The following is a 17,840-nucleotide window of genomic DNA, read 5'->3' as shown; positions in this document are numbered from 1 at the left end:
TCTTTCCTTCATGCCACAAATGTCTTTCTTTGTCATGTGATCAGATTAATTAAACACAACGTACTAAATTCTGATAAAAGCAATAATAGTAGTGATCAATATTGACGATGTATGTGAGCAGCTTGTTCCTGTGGGTTAATGTAGGACACAGTAATATCACCACTAGAACCTTCAGTCCAAGTGATCATAAACAGAGAAAAAAACCGCAGACATATGTTCAGCATTCAGACATATGTCCTCCCACTCCAGGGGTGTTTCCTCTCTTCATAGAAAAGTAATGGAGTCAGTAGTATCAACATCTGATACCTGATGCATGCCCTCATTTCACCTCTGAAACCCAACCTCTCCACCTAACTCACACAACCCCAACTACCGACTCCCATAACCTCGATCACTGGATCTCACGCTCTTTTAACCCCTCTCAACTTCTACACTCTCAACGTAAACTGTCAAACTCCAGCTCTCATTCAATCCTCACACTCGCCTACAATCCTCTTCTCATGCTCCCCTCCTGTAAGTACTGACCCCCCTCACTCCTGTAAGTACTGACCCCCTTCCTCCTGTAAGTACTGACCCCTTCACTCCTGTAAGTACTGACCCCCTTCCTCCTGTAAGTACTGACCCCCTTCCTCCTGTAAGTACTGACCCCCTTCCTCATGTAAGTACTGACTCCCTCACTCCTGTAAGTACTGACCCCTCACACCTGTAAGTACTGACCCCTTCCTCCTGTAAGTACTGACCCCCCTTCCTCCTGTAAGTACTGACCTGCTCACTCCTGTAAGTGCTGACCCCTTCCTCCTGTAAGTACTGACACCCCTCACTCCTGTAAGTACTGACCCCTTCCTCCTGTAAGTACTGACCCCTTCCTCCTGTAAGTACTGACCCCTCACTCCTGTAAGTACTGACCCCTTCCTCCTGTAAGTACTGACCCCTTCCTCCTGTAAGTACTGACCCCACTCCTGTAAGTACTGACCCCTTCCTCCTGTAGTACTGACCCCTTCCTCCTGTAAGTACTGACCCCTCACTCCTGTAAGTACTGACCCCTTCCTCCTGTAAGTACTGGCCCCTTCCTCCTGTAAGTACTGACCCCTTCCTCCTGTAAGTACTGACCTGCTCACTCCTGTAAGTACTGACCCCTTCCTCCTGTAAGTACTGACCCTTCTTCCTCCTGTAAGTACTGGCCCCTTCCTCCTGTAAGTACTGACCCCTTCCTCCTGTAAGTACTGACCTGCTCCTCCTGTAAGTACTGACCCCCTTCCTCCTGTAAGTACTGACCCCTTCCTCCTGTAAGTACTGACCCCCCCTCCTGTAAGTACTGACCCCTCTCCCTCCTGTAAGTACTGACCCCCTTCCTCCTGTAAGTACTGACCCCTCCCTCCTGTAAGTACTGACCCCCTCCCCCCTCTAAGTACTGACCCCCTCACTCCTGTATGTACTGACCCCTTCCTCCTGTAAGTACTGACCCCCTTCCTCCTGTAAGTACTGACTCCCTCACTCCTGTAAGTACTGACCCCCTTCCTCCTGTAAGTACTGGCCCCCTTCCTCCTGTAAGTACTGACCCCCTTCCTCCTGTAAGTACTGACCCCCTTCCTCCTGTAAGTACTGACTCCCTCACTCCTGTAAGTACTGACCCCCTTCCTCCTGTAAGTACTGAACCACTTCCTCCTGTAAGTACTGACCCCCTTCCTCCTGTAAGTACTGACCTGCTCACTCCTGTAAGTGCTGACCCCCTTCCTCCTGTAAGTACTGACACCCTCACTCCTGTAAGTACTGACCCCCTTCCTCCTGTAAGTACTGACCCCCTTCCTCCTGTAAGTACTGACCCCTCACTCCTGTAAGTACTGACCCCCTTCCTCCTGTAAGTACTGACCCCTTCCTCCTGTAAGTACTGACTCCCCTTCCTCTTTGTAAGTACTGACCCCTTCCTCCTGTAAGTACTGACCCTTCCTCCTGTAGGCACTGACTCCCTCACTCCTGTAAGTACTGACCCCTTCCTCCTGTAAGTACTGGCCCCTTCCTCCTGTAAGTACTGACCCTTCCTCCTGTAAGTACTGACCCTTCCTCCTGTGGGTACTGACCTGCTCACTCCTGTAAGTACTGACCCCTTCCTCCTGTGGGGTACTGACCCCTTCCTCCAGTAAGTACTGACCCCTTCCTCCTGTAAGTACTGACCCTCTCACTCCTGTAAGTACTGACCCCTTCCTCCTGTGGGTACTGACCCCCTTCCTCCTGTAAGTACTGACCCCCTCCCCCTGTAAGTACTGACCCCTCCCTCCTGTAAGTACTGACCCCTCCCCCTTCTCTAAGTACTGACCCCCTTCCTCCTGTAAGTACTGACCCTTCCTCCCTGTAAGTACTCACTCCCTCACTCCTGTAAGTACTGACCCCTTCCTCCTGTAAGTACTGACCCCCTTCCTCCTGTAAGTACTGACCCCTTCCTCCTGTAAGTACTGACCTGCTCACCCTGTAAGTACTGCCCCCTCCCTCCTGTAAGTACTGACCCCTCACTCCTGTGTAAGTACTGACCCCTCACTCTGTAAGTACTGACCCCTCACTCCTGTAAGTACTGACCCTCACTCCTGTAAGTACTGACCCCTCACTCCTGTAAGTACTGACCCCTCACTCCCAAGTACTGACCCCTCACTCCTGTAAGTACTGACCCCTCCCTCCTGTAAGTACTGACCCCTCACTCCTGTAAGTACTGACCCCCTCACTCCTGTAAGTACTGACCCCCTCCCTCCTGTAAGTACTGACCCCCTCACTCCTGTAAGTACTGACCCCTCACTCCTGTAAGTACTGACCCCTTCCTCCTGTAAGTACTGACCCCCTCCCTCTCCTCTAAGTACTGACCCCCTCCCTCCTGTAAGTACTGACCCCCTCACTCCTGTAAGTACTGACCCCTCACTCCTGTAAGTATTCACCCCTTCCTCCTGTAAGTACTCATCCCCACCCTGTAAGTATTCACCCCCTTCCTCCTGTAAGTACTGACCCCCACTACTGTAAGTACTGACCCCTCACTCCTGTAAGTACTCCTCCCCCCCACTCCCTATAAGTATTGACCCTCACTCCTGTAAGTACTGACCCTCACTCCTGTAAGTACTGACCCCCTTCCTCCTGTGGGTACTGACCCCTCTCCCTCCTCTAAGTACTGACCCTCCCTCCTTTAAGTACTGACCCCCTCACTCCTGTAAGTATTCACCCCCTCACCTCCCTGTAATGTACTTATTCCCTCACTCCTGTAAGTATTCACCCCCTTCCTCCTGTAAGTACTGACCCCTCACTCCTGTAAGTACTGACCCCCTCACTCCTGTAAGTACTGACCCCCTCACACCTGTAAGTACTGACCCCTACTCCTGTAAGTACTGACCCTCCACTCCTGTAAGTTTGACCCCCTCACTCCTGTAAGTACTGACCCCCACACTCCTGTAAGTACTGACCCCTCCTCCTGTAAGTACTGACCCCCACCCTGTAAGTACTGACCCCCCACTCCTGTAAGTACTGACCCCTCACTCCTGTAAGTACTGACTCACCCTGTAAGTACTGACCCCTTCCCTCCTGTAAGTATTCACCCCCCTCACTCCTGTAAGTACTGACCCCTTCCCTCCTGTAAGTACTGACCCCTCACTCCTGTGTTCCACCCCTTACTGACCCCTCCCTCCTGTAAGTACTCACCCCTCCCTCCTGTAAGTACTGACCCCCTCACTCCTGTAAGTACTGACCCTCACTCCTGTAAGTACTGACCCTTCCCTCCTGTAAGTACTGACCCCCTCACTCCTGTAAGTACTGACCCCCTCTCCTCCTGTAAGTACTGACCCCCTCCCTCCTGTAAGTACTGACCTCCTGTAAGTACTGACCCCTCACCCTGGTACTGCCCTCCTGTAAAGTCACTCCTGTAAGTACTGGACCCCCTCCTCCTGTAAGTACTGTACTGACTCCTGTAAGTACTGACTCCCTCCTGTAAGTACTGACCCCCCCCTCCTGTAAGTACTGACCCCTGTGGCCCTGTAAGTACTCGACCCCTGGGCTCCTGTAAGTGATCCCCTCGGCCTGACCCCCTCACTCCTGTAAGTACTGACTCCCCTCACTCCTGTGAGGCACTGACCCCTTCCCTCCTGTAAGAACTGACCCCTGCTCCACCTGTAAGTACTGACCCTCACTCCTGTAAGTACCCCCTGCTCCTGTAAGAACTGACCCCGTCGCTACTGTAAGTACTGACCCCCTCACTCCTGTAAGTACTGACCCCCTCACTCCTGTAAGTACTGACCTCCTGCACCAGCCTCTCCTGATCTTCTCTGTCAGCCAACCAGCACAGCTCCTCCTTGGTCATGATGTAACCAATAGGAACCTCATAGTCAGGGGGCCGATCACCTCCACAAACCTCACACCCAGGGCGTGTTGGTTTATTTATAAATGTACATGCTGGACACTGCCAACCAATCTGAAAACAATCAAGACGTCATGAGAATAGTTTGACATGCAGACAGACAGCTCGATTCAAAACCAACAACATGGAGTGCCACAGATTGTACAAAATAGAGGAAGGACCACATCATACAAATTTTCTTTTAATATAAATAAGATATAAGGTAATAAAACACTCTGCTAATAATCTCTGTATGAGAGTTCAACTTCACGCCCTTACCTCTGCTGATGACTCAGGAGAGACGGCTGACTGTACACCTCCACCTGTAGCTCCTGGAGGGCTGGAGCTAATCAAAACGTGTTCCTCCAAAAATTCTGGTGGACTATGAATTGGACCATGAGCTCTACCCATTCCTGGAAATTGACCTTGACCTCTGCCACCACCTTGTGCTTGACCTCTGCCAACATTTTGACCCTGACCCCTTCCAGAACTCTGAAATTGTCCTTGACCTCTTCCAAAACTCTGAAATTGTGCTTGACCTCTGCCTACATTCAGACTTAGTCCTTTATTTGGTCTTGAAGAGGGCACTGATCCTGATGCACGTAAAGGGTCAACAAAAGACTCGGGGCTGGCAGCTTCTGAAAATTGTGAGGGTGTGCTTCCTGAGCCAGTGGAGACATTTGACTGTTGTCTGCTGGGTGGCCTACTTGACCTTTGAACTGCACCTCCTTGACCCCTTTGGGACTGTCGGAAATTAGCCATGGTCATGTAATCTGCAACAGAATGTAAACACATTAGCAACATCCTTTGGGACATATTTACAAGCCAATAACCAATGAAAATCACCGTTACAGTTGATTTTCAGCATCTGGAGGTCACGCAGGCTGACTTGGTTGATGCATGCCATAGAATCGGAAATCCTAGTTGCATAAGATCAATGCTGATTATATAAATCACTGGATTATGTGGTCCAGATACAATAATTTAGAGTCTGCTTTCATGTAACTAAAATATTGCATGCATTTGGATTTCAATATAGTTTAGAGCTATCATTAATCTGTGATACTACCTCTAATTTAAAAACACAATAATGCAGCGTTAAACAACAAAACAATGCAATACTCCAAAGCACATAAATTCAGAAGATTTTGTCCAACAATACGTAACTTGGACATGCTATCATGGCAAGCAGTAATAAGGGAAAACTATCAGTCCTCATCCAAAATTACAGATCATAAAAACTTTTGATGAAAGCAAAATTCAAAGAAAGAAAGTGCCAATGAATGTGATATTCCAAAGTTAACTTTAAGCACGAGTATGAAGTAGAGAAGCATGGGAAATGTCATTGTTACTATGAGTGATTTTATTTCAAGTTCATTTGTGTGAGGTTGCTTTCCAGCCATGTGACAACGGTCGGTAAAACAAACAATACAGTCTGGACCAAACAATTCAGTGACTGACATTATGAGTATCGAGCTACAGGATTGGGTGAGTGAGTTGGTTTTACGCCGCTTTTAGCAATATTCCAGCAACATCACGGCGGGGGACACCAGAAATGAGCTTCACACAATGTACCCATGTGGGGATTCGAACCCGGGTCTTCGGCGTGACGAGCGAACGCTTTAACCACTAGGCTACCCCACAGCCCCCTACAGGATTGGGACATAATGACATGTATCAACAAGGTCACCAAGTTTGACTGCCCAATCCAATTAGTTGCCTCTTACAACAAGCATGGGCTGTTGAAGGCTAATTCCAACCTGGATCTTCCAACAGGTGTCCACATCGTGAAACAGCGACCATAAATATAAATATTATGTTCAAACTCTAGCCTTTAGTGGGGGTCCGATTAATTGAAACAATTGAAGATTGGTCACAGTGACTAAACGACCAAGCAATCGATCGTATCATCTCAAAATCGAACACAGACTATTTTTGAACACTTGTTTGCATTTACAATATTGTTCACAAGGTTGATTTCTCTGTGTCATTAACTTTACATTTCATAAGCACTACAAGCTCATTCCAAGTCATGACTGAATTTATCTTAATGACTCCAGGAAAGTTATGTTCCTAACATACTAGTAATCCTTTAAAGATTTGAAATTTGCAAATGCATTTTGTAAATTTGCAAAAAATTCGCAAATGAATTTTGTCCATTAACAAACATAACGGGAAAATTTGCAAAATGAAGCAAACCAATCTTTTTCGATGATTGATTGGTTGTAATGAAAAAATCATCAATTATGAGGTTTTAACCAATTCCCAACACTGCTAGCCTCGAAGGCACAGATATATGGAGATACTTTTGGGGGTAATTTCTTGAAGTGTTCTTTCATGTGACTCAGTATGTTGATACTGCAGAAGAAAATGAAGCTGGTGTATTAATCAATGGATTTCACTAAACACTCACCCCCACTCATCTCTGGAGGAGTTCGTCCTAATGTGTTCACTGAAACATAAAATATTTCATACAGATATGTAACCATGGCAACATAATATATCCCCTCAAACATAGAACATATCCTACAGATCTGCAACATAGAACATATCCTACAGATCTTCAATATAGAATGTAGCATACAGATCTATAACATCGCCTTCTCCCAGGGATGTAGCATACAGGAAGTCTCATTAACACAAAGACAGAGGTCAGTGTAGTGATATCTTGCTTTCATTTTAATGACCTTAGACAGAGGTCATATCCTCCATTACCACACACAGACAGAGGTCATATCTTACTTCAACGCACACAGACAGAGGTCATATCTTACTTCAACGCACACAGACAGAGGTCATATCCTCCATTACCACACATGGACAGAGGTCATATCTTACTTCAACGGACACAGAGGTCATATCTTACTTCAACGCACACAGACAGAGGTCATATCCTCCATTACCACACACAGACAGAGGTCATATCTTACTTCAACGCACACAGAGGTCATATCTTACTTCATACACAGACAGAGGTCATATCCCCATTACCACCACACATGGACAGAGGTCATATCTTACTTCAACGGGGGACAGACACACAGACAGAGGTCATATCCTCCATTACCACACAGACAGAGGTCATATCTTACTTACTTCAGAGGTCATACACTTCACACAGACAGAGGTCATATCCTCCATTACCACACACAGACAGAGGTCATATCTTACTTCAACGCACACAGACAGAGGTCATATCTTACTTCAACGCACACAGACAGAGGTCATATCCTCCATTACCACACACAGACAGAGGTCATATCTTACTTCAACGCACACAGACAGAGGTCATATCCTCCATTACCACACACGGCACAGGTCATAGAGACAGAGGTAATCATATCTAACTTTAACAACCAGAGGCACAGGTCAGTGTAGTCATATCCTACTTTATTATCTACGAGGACAAAAATATAGGGGTTCATATTTTTCATACAATGCCCAGAGATGCCAACCCTAATATAGCCCAATTAGTATTTCGGCCAAAAATCGATGCAAAAATGAGTATTTTTTGCCAAAATTAGTATTAACTTTTCCAAAGAATTTTCATATTAAAGACAACATGTAAATATATTGTCTAAGACCTTGTTATTGACATTGTACTCACCAAAATCAGTAGTAAGTATCCATATATTGCTTGATACTGAATAAATGGTACGTATTATTCTGATAATTTAATTTAATGTATTATTTTTAAAAATTCATATATTTTTACTGCTATCGTAGTAGTGTATTTTGTGTTGTTTTACGATACGATAAAATCGTATGGGTTGGCATCTCAGGATGCCCTAGGGCAAAATATCACTTTGTGATGGTGATGTGACATCATGAACAATGCTATGACGTCACATTTCTTCTATGACGTTGCATTCTACAGGCGGCTGACAGCAGGTAGCCAGCCTATTTATGAAAGTAGATTTGGGTTTATTTTCCTCAACTTGACGACTTTGCTCTAACCTACAGAGACAGAGATCAGTGTAGTGATATCTTACTCGTATCCATCTGGTTGGGTTCCAGGTTGACAGATCTGGCAGTGGCCAGGTACAGATACACGGTGTGGCCCGATGAGCGGATGTTGCATCGGTGGAGGGTATCTCGGTCTTGGGGGATCTTCCTCCCGATTATCCACCTCTGGACCTCCACAGGGAACTCATATTCAAGAAACATCTATACGAAAAGAAAAACTCACAATTTAGGAAGAATATTTTGACTGGTCATACAGTACATCTCATTCCTGTTGACTGCTTGTGACGATTTCATAAACAAACAGTAAAGAACAGGTGCGTATTGCATGAACATGACATTTTCAATATTACACATGTCATCCTGTCCTATTTGTGTAGATCAATGCTCATACTGTTGATCAATGGATTGCAGAGGCCCAGATAAGCTGCGTATCCAGGTAAAATACGCATATAAAATTTCCAATTAAGCATTGAAAAATAATTGTTGCGTACCAATTACGCATTTAAAATGATAAACACGCAAAAGTTTAAAACAAATCGTACGGAATATTTCATAAAATCGGCATGCGTAATGAAAAAGACATCGATTGCTCTCAAGTTGTACTGTTAGTATGGGATGAGTGATATTTTATGAAATCATTTCCATTATATTTAAGTTGGTTTTGATTAGGTATGACATAAGGCAGAACATACCTGCCTATTTAACTTACTCAATGACATATACTTAGGTGAGTAAAATGACTGAAATACGCACATATTTGAAAGCAGTGGGTAACGGAAAATGAAATACCCACTCAACATTCATAATACCCACTCCAAAAAAATACCGTGGGTAAAGTACCCACATGAGGTAAATCTTATCTGGAGCTCTGGGATTGTCTGGTTCTGACTCCATTATGTACAGACAGGGTAAGGCGTTAAACAACCAACCAATCAACCATTTTCAATATGGCTGATATGGCAACCATGTTTACAACTGGATCAATTTTCATTTAGACATTTTACAGACACCAATGCGGTGATCACATACACACTTCTGATTCCTAAAGTCTTCAGCTGATATTAAATATGAAGTAAGACAAGAATGAACAGATGCTTGTAAAAGTGAAATGCTATATCAGTGTTACAAAACACCATAAATAGTAGATTATTCTATTCTATGGAATTAGAGCATTGAAAATGTCACAATTCATAGCATGGCTAAAAAATGGGTAATATGGTTCTTGAGGTCCCCTACAGTATGTGAATACCTTTCTCTTGAGGTCCCCTACAGTACATAAATACCTTTCCCTTGAGGTCCCCTACAGTATGTAAATACCTTTCCCTTGAGGTCCCCTACAGTGCGTAAATACCTTTCCCTTGACGCGTCCCCTACAGTACGTAAATACCTGGCGTCCCCTACTTACCTTTCCCTTTGAGGTCCCCTACAGTACGTAAATACCTTTCCCTTGAGGTCCCCTACAGTATGTAAATACCTTTCCCTTGAGGTCCCCTACAGTACGTAAATACCTTTCCCTTGAGGTCCCCTACAGTACGTAAATACCTTTCCCTTGAGGTCCCCTACAGTACGTAAATACCTTTCCCTTGAGGTCCCCTACAGTACGTAAATACCTTTCCCTTGAGGTCCCCTATGAGCGTCCTACAACGTAAATACCTTTCCCTTGAGGTCCCCTACAGTACGTAAATACCTTTCCCTTGAGGTCCCTACAGTACGTAAATACCTTTCCCTTGAGGTCCCCTACAGTACGTAAATACCTTTCCCTTGAGGTCCCCTACAGTACGTAAATACCTTTCTTTCCCCTCCCTTTAATGCGTAAATACCTTTCCCTGAGGGAAGTAAATACCTTTCCCTTGGCGTCCCCTACAGTGCATACGTAAATACCTTTCCCTTGAGGTCCCCTACAGTACGTAAATACCTTTCCCTTGAGGTCCCCTACAGTACGTAAATACCTTTCTCTTGAGGTCCCCTACAGTACGTAAATACCTTTCCCTTGAGGTCCCCTACAGTACGTAAATACCTTTCTCTTGAGGTCCCCTACAGTATCTGAATACCTTTCTCTTGAGGTCCCCTACAGTATGTTAATACCTTTCTCTTGAGGTCCCCTATGGTATCCGAAGGCTTCACTTTCAGGTTGACAGGGCAGCCGGATGTCTCTCGATCCTCTACATGGACCTTTACACTGAAATCAACACAACAACATATATACACGTCATTCCAGACCATCATGAATGACAATTTGACGACTGATTAAGGAGTTCAGAGCTGACTACAGTGTTGCCATTGAGTGTGTAGAGTTGCTTCCCTTTGACATGCCAGAAACCAAATCTGGTGTTGTGGGATTAATGTTCGTGTTCGCCAACACCATACCCCTGCTTATAATTTTCACAGAAAATGTTATCGTCTATGACCCTCATCACCTCTGGATTTCTTCCCATGTCAAGCTGAGCTGCTGTGACATTATAGCAATATTGTCCAGTACAGCACGCACACACTCTCTCACTCACTCACTCACTCACTCAGATGGCAAGGATCTGTTGAAAATTATCAAAAGCAGGCATGTTCTATCATTAAGAATAAGATACTGGGTGTTATGTCACATTTACGTTTACATACTTATATAACGACATGAATGTATTGGTTGGGGTGGGTTTTTTGGTATTTCTGTTCTAGCCACTCTGATACCACTCTGCTTTCATACTTAATATACCCCTCTCAGACCCTTCTCAATGTCTTGTCTTCGATGCCTGGTATTGGGTAACAACAAGCACTATATTTCAAACTCTTTTGGTTTGATTCAGCTCAGTGGTGATGTTGCAGTTCATCGGTGCACCGTCGGCAAACTCTGCACCGTATCATACCCTATACACCAAATGAGTATGGATTTATGCCACTTTTAGCCTATAAGAAGCTATCCCACCAGGTACCCATTCACTGTGGGTTAACAGAGGCAAATTTGAACAAACGTGCTTGCATGTTGTAGGGCCGGACTGAAGTCCTAGAAACTCTCAAGGTGCCAAACACAGTCACATTTTCTCTCCATGACCAACATTGCTTAAAGATCATATATACTCTAAGGGGGTACAAATGCATAAATCATTTAATGGCATCATTATAAATCAAACCCTGTCACTAAAACAACTCATTTCGACCCTTAATTAACTAAAATCGACCTTTTTGACTACACTGCACAATTCTCTCAACCAATCAGAGGATTATGTTTTCACAATCTACTGTCAATTAATCTTCTCACCTGCTTTGCCTAGCTTCCGAGTTACAACTTGTTTTCATAGACGATTCTGTCAAAATTGCTTGTTTTCATAACGGTTACCGGTACCAGTTGGCTAGGTCTGGCTTTTGTTCCCCAATTTACTCGGGTGTTAAACCATTTATGTCAAGTGATTTCAATATGGTTAATTCAGTGGGTTGGCATTTTGATTCAAAGCAGACTCTGACATGTCCGGAAGTAATTCAGACAGCGACAATCTTTCCATTCAATCTTCAATGAAGAAACAATCGCTAGGCCTTATTTGTTCGAGCCAGACGCTAGTGATAGTGAAAACGATTATCAGCCTCGCTCATCACGATCGACTAGTATCTACATAGTGGTGAGTGGACGTTAACCATGGGCGTGTAGCAAGGAATTTATCGCACAATATTGTCACTTCGACTCCCACCTCGCTTCCGTGGAAGAAATCGTTATGTTACAAGTTGTGTCATGCAAAATCCTTTTGGTCATGATTCAAATACATATTTAACTACGAGTAGAAAGCAGTTTTGATTTTCTGACTTGATGAAAACAAACCATAATCTCATTTATTCTCAAACAGACTTTTGCCCGTGACGTACGATTTTTAAAAATGGCGGCATCCTGTCGCGAACATCCGACAGTCTGAGAATAAATGCTATTTAGGTTTGTTTTTCTTCGAGTTACAAAATCAAAACTACTTTGTACTGGTAGTAAAATATGAATTTGATTGATGGCCAATAGGATTTTGCATGACATAGCTTATAACATAACAATTTCTTTCTTGGAAGCAAGGTGGGTGTTAATGTAATACTACTTACAATATTATTGTCACTTCGACCACAACCTCGCTTCCGAAGAAGAAATCGTTATATTACACGTTCATGCAAAATCCTTTTGGTAATCAATCATATAAATATTTGACTACAACTGGTAAGTAGTTTTGACTTTTTTACTCGATGAAAACGTTGACAAATCAGCAAAATGACGAGCTTATTACACACTTTATATACAACTAATTGAAAATCCTTCCTCACATAACATCACTTCCAGTTCGCTGCAGTGCTCTGGCGACAGAGTTACGTAACCTCTTTGTGGCTTCGTTGGCGGGCGAGAGTGAAGCAGATGGCTTTTTCGGCTTTTTCGGCATTAATTAACCACAAGTTTTTTAAGAATGAATTTGGTGTTCCGCTGAAGGCAAACCACAAGTCTTTCATATGTAATGGTCAAAAGTGTACAAAACAAAAAAGTTTATTCATTCTTTAACTGATTTGTGACCATAAGTCTATGTTACAGTATAGGAGGTACGACAGTCGTAGCGCTACGATAGCTTGTGAAACAAGCCCAGGACTCTTTGTACAATACTAAGCACCATCAGAGATATGTTTCATAATGTGGCTTCTGTATCAAGTTCTGCATCATACCATGGGACATCTGTATCACATCAAATCATAGTTTGACATGACAACAATCATCAAGTAACAAGGCATAAGAGGTGACTAACGGGATCGGGTGGTCAGGCTCGCTGACTTGGTTGACACACGTCATCAGTTCGCAATTGCGCAGATCGATGCTCATGCTGTTGATCACTGGATTGTCTGGTACAGACTCGATTATTTACAGATCACCGCCCTATAGCTGGAATATTGTTGTCTGATGTAAAACTAAACTCACTCAAGTACCAAGGAGTTATATTCACACGGCAAAGGTTCCTCACCTGATGCTTGGCTCATTCCTCCTTCTCTCTATCTCGGTTTCATCCACTTTAATATCCAGTTTAACTTTCTCCACTGCCAGCCGATGGGCGATCTGTTTGGCTCGTTCACCGTCACCAGCCAAGATGGCCGCCTGTAGAAGTTCAAGGATCTTTCTCAAGTGTTCGGGTGGGGTGGGTTGCATCCCCCGTGGCAACCCGCTCTGCATCGACGGATCATCCATTCTTTTGTAAAAGAATACAGCTGGGAACTTTTCTTTGGCTATCTCTGGAGAAATTACATAAAATATTGAGTCAGCCTTGTTTTTAGCTGGGATCTTCTCACAGAGTGCCCTCAATTCTTCAAATGCAACAACATTTAGAAATATTAAAATCAATGCTAATTCACACACCCTTGTCTATAATGACATGTGGACTGGTGCATGTCATCTAAGCATACAGTCCCATAAGATTTTTACCCATAAAATATATTTTTTTATTCAACAATAAAATAAGAATGATGTAGCAATATTCCAGCAATAACATATTTGCAACCGAGCAAATGGGCTTTGAACATGTGAGGAATCAAACCCAGGTTTTCTGCTTTAACCACCGGTGAGATATTAAAATAGCAGTAATCCTGGGACCATTACTCATAAATCACCACTTATAAACACACGTCACATGAAACTACTTGGTGAAAAATGTTCCTGTTATAATTTGACATGTCTACACTAATAGAAGTCGAGAGAGTATGTATAGTTTCAGTATCGTGGCAGGGTACACCCAAAATGAGCTTCACACACTGTAGCCATGTGGGGAATCGAATCCATGTCTTTGCGGCAATGAGCAAACGATTTAACCCCTAAGCTACACCTTTGTCCAATGGAGTGATACTGTTGACAGGATGCTTGTGTTCTTTAAATACATATGTTTTGTTTAATTCAACAGTCAGCAAGAATACAGTTTTATCACAAAGGTGTGTTATGAATTTATAAATAAGGGCGAAAACCTGAAGAATGATCAGAACCATCAGGGTATGACGAGCAGTGAGGTTTGACATGGTTTAAAACTCACTCGCTCGCTCCCTCACTCACTCACTCCCTCACTCACTCCCTCACTCACTCCCTCACTCACTCACTCACCTGTTTCTGTATCATGCTGGCGTGTCACATGACCTTGTTCCAATATATGAAGAACGTCCTTGACCTTCTGTGTAAAGATATCACCTTGTTGACCTTTCTCAAGTTTAAACACAAATTCACGTTCCTTATTGTTTTCAGAGATACACACGTGATGCCAATATGGACCCTTAATGTTGTACTTCAAACCACCACTGGCGAACCCCTCAAGGGAAAAGGTCAAAAATATCTGAAACAGATAAAAGTAAATATGAATTATGATGACGTGTACATGTTCTGTAAATACATCAAACCAGTTTTATCTGGACAAGGAAACTAACAACCAGGTATCCATGGTAACCCAACAATAAACTTTGACCTTTAGTCATGATACAAAATATGTAACCTTATATATCAACTCCCAAGAGGAAGCAGTAAATGAACCCAGAAATATATAAACAAAATGATTCAGAGTGAAACCTACACATAACAATGAAATGTTATACAACGATAAAGATGAAATGGGGTTAAGGGCGACTTAAGCTAGCTCAGTGAGATACCATGCCGCAGTTAAGCATGAATAACCCATTGAGACAAATTATACTGACTCCGAGCCGACCAGTCCTTGTTGTACTTATTAATGCCGAGCACCAGGCAGGGACCAACAAGTACCATATTTTAACATCTTAACCCATGACCTTCCGCTTTCCGGGCGGATGCTCTACAACTACACCACAGAGGCGGTCGTTATAAAATGAATATGATCAGTACTTATGAAATTATAAAACTGACCAGGTTTATAAATCAATGCTATTAAAGGTGAGGTAAGGTGAAAGTGGGTTTAATGTTGTGCTTGAGAATATTTCGCTCATATGACGACGTGCATGTGAGTGTATGTGTGGCTGCTTGTACTAGCCCAGACTTAAAGGTCACATGCAACCAAAAAATCAAACATAATTAAAACACAATTATCACTTCTTCATGACATATAACATGCATTGCTGATTATGAAAAAACAAATAAACAAAATTATAAGCGTATAATCGCAAATCAAAAGTGCAATATTTTGTACTTGGGTTTACCTCCCTCGAAACGAAGCAGCCGGGATACGGAACCCAGTCAGAGCTGGTGGGTGTGCACTCAAGTGAAACGGCTGGTTCATTAGCAGATGCCGCCTTCACAGCTCATTGTGTGTGTATATATAGAGATGTTGGGTTTTGTAAATACATGCTCATTTTTTGTGTATAACATTTTGCAATCAACAGACATCATAACATGTCATGTGTTCAAGTATCACACCTGCCTGTCTGTGTAATTACATAATGTGACAGAGACCAAACTCGGGCCATAAATCAATGCGTTTTGTTTATGGTGTATAGCCTGATTGGTGTTAAGTTCAAATTGCATGTGGTCAGTGATCGCAGTTGTGTATTGATTATTGTCATTAGCAGACAGGCAGGCAGACACACAGGTGTCAATAAAACAAGACATTGAGTTTTGTCTGTGACAGCGACACATCTATATCACAGTTAGAAATTGTGTCAACGCTAAATAATGGCATTGCTTTTAAGTATCTAACTGAGAAAGTGACTCGGTAAGAAGAACGTGTGGTGAAATAGACAAATGAAATTATATAAACAGTTTATTTACTGTCATAACATATAAAAGCTCGGCGCCTGTGAGATATCAACAAAACATTATAAAATGGCTCACACCAAAGCCTTCACAGAGTATTCACCAGACAGCCCGCTTCCAAGTTGCGCGAACCTATTTCACTGCGCACGTGCTATGAGCGCAGCCCAGCTGTTGAATCCCGTATTCCCCAGAAAAGTCTGGGGAAAATTAGTGAAACGTTTGAACTCCGATTTCGTGCGGTTTTTTTCATCGCGTTATTTTTCAACTTTATAAGTTGAATTTGCATTTTTGACGCTTTGTTTCGGTAAGTCCATACTGAAAGGTATCAGAATCTGCAAAGTTGTGTTTTACGTTGCATGTGACCTTTAAGCTGGTTTTATAGTGCTAGCTCACTGAGATACCATGCCGCAGATAAGCATGAATACCCCACTCAGACACATTATTCTGACTCTGAGCCAACCACTCCTTGTTGTACCCATTAATGCCGGGCGCCAGGCAGGGACCAACAAGTACCATATTTTAACAGTTTTTGGTATGAGACGGCCATGGGTTCGAACCCACGACCATCCACTCTCCGGGCGGACTCTCTACCACTACACCACAGAGGTGGTCATTATAAAATGAATATTATCAGCAATTATGAAATTATAAAACTGACCAGGTTTATAAATCAATGCTAAGAACTTTAAAGCAATTACAATTGAAGTGTTCAATAGAGTGGCAGTATAAACTCCAGCTTGTTTTGCATTGCTTGTTTATTGTTAAACGCCATACACTGCAATTTTCCAGCTATATGTCTATATATAATCCAGTCTGGACCTGACAGTCCTGTGATCATTGTAAGATGTGACTAACAGGTAGTCAGGCTCACTGACTTGGTTGACGCACATCATCGTATCCCAATTGCGCAGATCGACGCTCATGTTGTTGTGATCACTGGGTTGTCTGGTCCAGACTGGATTATTTACAGACCGCTGGAATGTTAAACAACAAACCAACCAACCAACCAAACCAAACAAGTGTTCGCCACTGATATGGCAATGTCCCCCGGCGCTAAAAGAATGGAATATCTATAACATATATACTGCGTAATCCCCCAATATAGGCTGTCACCAAATTTGAAGACATTGGGTAAAACAGTCCATGAGATAACGTGTCAACAAGAGTTTGAAAAGAGGTCAAAGTGTCGTAGTGACCTTGAAAATAAGGTCAAGGACTGTGGTTAAATAATTCTGACAAACATAACAGAACCCAGCGTATTAGCATATTGACTTTTCACTCGTTCAAATGTTTCAATCTTGTGTTTTTCGATCACAATAATAATTGTTTGGTTTGGGTTTTTTATAGTCTGGCTCCTGCTTGAACACAATTGAACAAATATAACATACTACATACAAAAAGTAAATGAACACCCTAAAATTTGATAGTCATATATAAACTTAAACATGGTGAGGTCTGGTGCTGGCGTGTTTCAGGCCCAAAAAAATATGTCTGTTTCCGGTAACCCAACTGACCCAATCCTAACCACCACCACCACCACCCCAACCCCAACCCCCGAACCTAAATCGTTTTTTAACGAAGTCGATATCATGCCTGGAGTGCATTTCAATTCATCATTTTCAACTAAATCGAGTTTGATATTTTCATGTTTTTCAGTGTACGTAGGGCTAAAATGGATTGCATTGAATTGGCATAATGGGTCCTCATTGACCAAACCTGCAAATAAAAACATGAATAATGATTTGATATAGAAATCTTTCAATGTTTAATCATAAGGCATTGTCACTGCATGATATGGTACTCTTGAAGACCTCAGGT

At 42.9% G+C, this 17,840-nt stretch overlaps 1 protein-coding gene across 4 annotated transcripts in view; it reads right to left on the bottom strand.

Annotated features, from left to right (window-relative positions):
* LOC124252752 (ranBP-type and C3HC4-type zinc finger-containing protein 1-like) overlaps positions 1–17,840 on the bottom strand; it is a 47,246-nt gene that overhangs the window by 18,735 nt on the left and 10,671 nt on the right. For all 4 annotated transcript variants that reach the window (XM_046686406.1, XM_046686403.1, XM_046686404.1 and 1 more), the window contains exons 2-8: positions 14,412–14,637; positions 13,291–13,555; positions 10,415–10,508; positions 8,356–8,530; positions 6,777–6,815; positions 4,643–5,136; positions 4,265–4,438 (exon numbers count right to left, since the gene is read on the bottom strand). In XM_046686406.1, coding sequence (XP_046542362.1) covers positions 4,265–4,438; positions 4,643–5,136; positions 6,777–6,815; positions 8,356–8,530; positions 10,415–10,508; positions 13,291–13,511 — 1,197 coding nt within the window. In that variant the 5' untranslated portion in view covers positions 13,512–13,555; positions 14,412–14,637. The remainder of the gene's footprint in view (positions 1–4,264; positions 4,439–4,642; positions 5,137–6,776; positions 6,816–8,355; positions 8,531–10,414; positions 10,509–13,290; positions 13,556–14,411; positions 14,638–17,840) is intronic.

The sequence above is a fragment of the Haliotis rubra genome, unplaced genomic scaffold (assembly GCF_003918875.1).
Source record: "Haliotis rubra isolate DU_JTF1 unplaced genomic scaffold, ASM391887v1 Scf523, whole genome shotgun sequence".
NCBI lineage: Eukaryota > Metazoa > Mollusca > Gastropoda > Lepetellida > Haliotidae > Haliotis > Haliotis rubra.
The sequence above is the reverse complement of the archived record's forward strand: the minus strand, read 5'-3'. Positions and strand labels throughout refer to the sequence as shown.